General features: G+C 48.8%; 1 protein-coding gene across 1 annotated transcript in view; it reads right to left on the minus strand.

Annotated features, from left to right (window-relative positions):
• The window catches only part of LOC103744709, a 53,734-nt gene that overhangs the window by 11,381 nt on the left and 37,196 nt on the right, over nucleotides 1–5,157 (minus strand). The window contains 4 exon segments of the mRNA XM_029570128.1: nucleotides 1,285–1,383; nucleotides 4,267–4,428; nucleotides 4,431–4,568; nucleotides 4,810–5,105. Of these exon segments, the coding sequence (XP_029425988.1) occupies nucleotides 1,285–1,383; nucleotides 4,267–4,428; nucleotides 4,431–4,568; nucleotides 4,810–5,105 (695 nt within the window).

Below are 5,157 nucleotides of genomic sequence, written 5' to 3' on the forward strand. Positions count from 1 at the left end.
CTGCCACAGCCAGTTCCCCTGGTGCTTTTGTCTGTTTAACAAGAGACACCCGCAGTGCAACCCAAAAATATGCATCTATGTGCACACACACATCTATGTATATATGTTTTAGTGTGTGGTAATGCAAATGTACAGAGATCAATGAGTAGCAAACACCCAATAACACGCTAGTTGGCAGTGTTAGGACAAATTTTTATAACCATAAATTCAGGTAAACATACAATGTAAAAGTAATAGATGCATATGTACATCTTTATATAATAAATATCCAATTGCAATGAATGCGTTTGAAGGAAGAAATATTGCCTTACAAGAAGAAAAATGGGGTGGAAATGGACGCAGTTGGAGATGATACTGAGGTAAAGAAATGAAACTCTGAAGACGGTTCCATGTGCACTCTCTCACTGTGGACCTAGATTTTATTTTTAATTTAATTTTTAATTTTTCTTTGGTGCATGCATGTACTGCCTGTATGTATGTAACTGCAGTCATGCTGTGCAATGCTGGAGGAGGACAGAAGAGGGCGTCAGGTCCCATGGAACTGGCGTTATGGACGGTTGCAAGCTGTCATGTGGGCACTGGGAATAGAACCCGGGTCATCTGCAAGAGCAGCCAGTGCACTTAACCCCTGAGCTGTCTCTCCAGCCCTAGACTGTCTATATACACTCAAAATTCCATGTTCATCATTGAAGCAGCAGTGGGACTCTGGGGAAGCAGTGGCCATGGTGGGAAGCCTGGGTAAGAGGAAGACTGGGAGTGAACATGGTAAGAGCACATGACATACCTGTGTGAAATGTCTTTATGAGGTCCTTCTCTGTGTATGACATGGAGAATTAATGCATGGCAATTGAACGTGTGCAGTGTTAGGGGCTGGAGAGATGGCTCAGCGGTTAAGAACACTGACTGCTCTTGCAGAGGATCCGAGTTTGAGTCCCGGCACCCACTTGGCATCAAACATCCCTCTTTAACTCCAGCTCCAGGGGAATACAACACTCTCTTCTGAGCTTGAGGACACTGCATGACATGGGTGTGCTTACATACATGAGGCAATACACTCATATACATGAAATGAAAATAAAAATCAAAAAATCATTTAAACGTGTGCAGTGTAAGTAGCTGTGGGCACACTGTGGATAGACCACCTACATAAACCTCCCTCCGTCCAAGGCTCAGAGAACCTTATGGAAGAGGGTGAAGAAAGAATGTAAGAACTGGTAGATCAGGACAAGTGCCGTGACATGTTAGCTTGTGGACAGGAAATGGCATTTGCACACATGAACTCACAGTTGCTGCTGTGACCTGAAGAAGAATCCTGAGGCCCCACCCCTAGGAGGGGAGCTATGGGCAGTGGATGCCTGGTGGGGAAGAGGGTGTCACTCTCCTCTGGGGACAAGGTCACTGGCATGTTTCAAACATCCCAGTGGATGACCCCACACCCTGCACATAAGGACTGAGAAATTTATTGATAACAACAAAATAGAGGACATTAAGCTGGAAGAAGGGGTGGGGGTCACTAGGAGGAGTTGGAAGAAGTAGTAGTGGGTGGATATGATGAAAATACCCCGTATAAGCTATGAAATGAAAAGCTGAAATTTCAGTCTTATTGTAATTGATATGACTTTTACCATAAATCAGAAAGCAGTGACTGAAAAACAATTGGATAGGACCCTCAAACAATGCTGGCCATTGCCCCTGCTTGTGGTTACCCACCAGAACTCGGCAGTAAGAGCCTACTGCTGAAAGCATTACATAAATGAGTTGTAGGATACACAAAGGGAAATCGAGCAGGTACTGACTTCAAAGCTTCATCTCTACTGGCTAGCTTTGACAGTGCCGGAAGGTGCTATGCAGAAGAGAACATTCATTATCCACCTTGCCCAACTGAAGATCATGCCGGCTTCCACAACAATTGGCCGGGCAAGGCATGCCCACTACTGCAATAGTGGCATGCATATTGTGGGAGCAACCAACTACTCTCTGATTGGACCTGGGGTCGGCTTCATAAGACAGACCTCATACCTGACACTGATATCAGGACAAGTAACCCGTGTCTAATGAGGACACAGACTGCAGGGAGAGCCTACTATCATTATGCTAAATGAACAAGTATCAAAACAACTCCTAATGACTTACTATTCATCCCTTACTTTAATGTTTCTCTCAGCTCTCAGCAAAGAAGCTTCTCCGTGCAGCAGATGGTTATCAACACAGAGACCAACAACTGTCCAAAGTGCAGAGAATACCACACAATAGAGTGCTTGCCCCTGAAGAGGACACTAATATCAAACCTCTGCCTCCAAGGTGTTTTCTGAAAAGTCTCAGAAAACGAGAGCACCAAAGCTGGGCACGGTGGCAGATGCAGACTAATCCCTGTGAGACTGAGGTCAGCCTGGTCTCTATAGTCAGTTCCAGGCCAGCTGGGGCTATCAGGTGACCTTGTCAGAAAACAGACACACCGAAAAACAATAATATACAGCAAAACACAAGACTAAACAGAAAATGCAGATTGGAAACAAATTGACTTGCAAAATATACCTGCGGCCCAGGAATCCTCACATAATTGTAGTGGGCAGGTGCACGGCCTCTCCTGAGCCTCAGGTCTGGAGTGTGGAGCCCAGGTGAGCTCAGGAGGAGCCATGCAGACTGCTACCTACAGCCTAGGATGCTTCTCTCTAAAGGAGTGTGTCTCCTTGAGTCACAGTCCCCCCTACAGTCAGACCCCAGCATGATCTGGCAGCCTCCTGCCCTGTTCTGAGAGGACCCAGGGACCACCTAGGTGTGGATGAGGAGCTGCATCTCAGCCTCACAGATTGAGAAACGTTTCCTGCTCAGGGAGAGCTCCTGCTTCTTCCCAAATTCTCCCAGCTCTTCCCTCCCCCACAGACCTAGAATTTTCCCTTTGTCCAAGTCAGTGAGGAAAACACGACCAGGTGATGCAGGCTATTCTCCATCCTCTTCACACAAATTGCTTAGGAAAAGTTGGGTCAAGGTGTGTGTGTACAGAGGGCTCTCATGTGGAGTTCTGAGTACATGTGATTCTCAGAATATGATCCGAATGATCTGTGTGTTCGTGTGATCCATGAAAGGGAGTGGATTCCAAACCTGTGGGAGTTTTTTCGATCTTTTTGAGATAAGGTCTCCATGTAGCCCCAGCTGTCCTGGAACTCACTATGTAGATCAGGCTGGAACTCACTATGTAGATCAGGCTGATCTTGAACTCACATAGATCATAGGCCTGCCTCTGTTTCCTGAGTGTTGGGACTAAAGGCATGTGCCACCACACCCCGCCAAACCTGTGGGCTTTTATCTTTGATGTTTTCATAGCACTCTGGGCTGACAGGTAAAATGCCATGAGCATTTTGTTCTCAAGAGTCACAGTTACTGAGAGAATTAGGACTGGCCATAGACGGCTAGAGCCTAGAGTAGGTCGAGGACGGTCCTATCCCGGAATCCCCAAAGATCAGCAATACAGAGTTCTTGATAGTCCCCCTTGTTCAGATGGGGACGCCCAGTGCAGGAGGAAGAAGTCACTCTCAGCTGTCACCCCTCACCAACACACACTCAGATCCTGTACATCGCCCTGAAGGCTGAGGTCACAGAACTCATGGAGAATTCTGTCTAGCAGTGCTGAGCTATATTTCATATCTTAGAGGCACAAGGGCGTCTACAGCTTCTGTTTTGTGCAGAGGGAAGTTGTCTGCCAGGATCCACAATTAACAGAGCAGGGTCACTTCCTGTTTTTAGGGCACTGTAGGCCTGGTTACACTGATACTCAGGGTCTAACAGGCATTAGGGGATGAGGACAGGAAGAGGTGCAGGATGGAGACTGACCCTGGAAGCCTGTCTCTGTTCACCGAATTATGTCTGCTCTGTGGCTCACTAGAGTTATCCTCTTGTCCACCTGAAACCTGCTGGATTCCACTGAAAAGATGGAGTGGGTATCTCTGAATGTTGACCTGTACCTCCCTGAAGGGTAAATCCACCTCTCCCAGAGGCTCTCACTCCCATCCTAGCAGAGGACATGATTAGTGAAAGACCCTCAACTCAGAGAGGTGATGGACACCTTACCTGACACCACTAGAGTTATCCTCTTGTCCACCCAAAACCTGCTGGATTCCACTGAAAAGATGGAGTGGGTATCTCTGAATGTTGACCTGTACCTCCCTGAAAGGTGAATCCCCCTCTCCCAGGGGCTCTCACTCCCATCCTAGCAGAGGACATGATTAGTGGAAGACCCTCAGCTCAGAGAGGTGATGGATAACTTACCTGACACCACAAGCTCCACAGGGGAACTGGGGGGTGACAACAGGTAGGGGGACAAACTTCGAGCACCATAGCACCTGTAGGTGCCCCCGATGCCCGAGGTCACAGCACTCATGGAGAATTCTGCTTGGAACTGATGATCTCGGGACATTGATTTTAGGCGCAGGGTGAATGGGCTGCTCCCACCTTGGAGAGAAGGGAAGAGTCCATCTGGCTCCGTGACTGACACAGCAGGGTCACATTCTCTCCTGAGGACACGGTGTGGCCTGGCTTCACAGAGAGGGAGGGTGTGACAGGGAGCTGTCCTAGAGAGAGGAGGGATGGTGAGCAGCGCCATCTTGTTCTCAGCTGAGACCTCGCCAGGGTCTGTCTCTGCGAACCTGGGTCTCTGTCTGTCTTCTTTACCCTGTCCCTCCTCTGCTCCCCTGTCTCTATTTCTTTTCCTCCCTCTCACCCCAACCCTCATCTTGACCACCAATCCCTAAACACCCCCAGCAGGGCTTGTAAAGAATCTGGATCCTTAACTGGACGCCCTGGGCGCCTCACCTGTGACCAGGATGTCCACGGCCTCACTGGGGGCTGACCACTCTGAGGAGAGGCTGTGTGCACCATAGCACCTGTACCGGCCTCCAGTGTGGACCCTCACAGGGCCCAGTGGGAAGCTGGCCTGAAATAGACCAGCCTGCAGCTGTTGGCCAGGACTGTAGGAGAGACCAGTTTCCTTCTCTTTGAACAGGACAAATTGACTGTAGTTGATGTCAGAGCTGCACTGAAGGGTCACGTTCTCTCCAGGGGCCAGGATAGGTCCTGGCTGCTTCAGCAGGGACGGCTCCTTGGCCTGCCCTGGGGGGAAGATAAACTGGTGATTGAAGACCTGGTTCCTGACATGCACTT

This window comes from Nannospalax galili, unplaced genomic scaffold, assembly GCF_000622305.1.
Source record: "Nannospalax galili isolate Female #2095 unplaced genomic scaffold, S.galili_v1.0 scaffold1243, whole genome shotgun sequence".
In the NCBI taxonomy this organism is placed as follows: Eukaryota; Metazoa; Chordata; class Mammalia; order Rodentia; family Spalacidae; genus Nannospalax; species Nannospalax galili.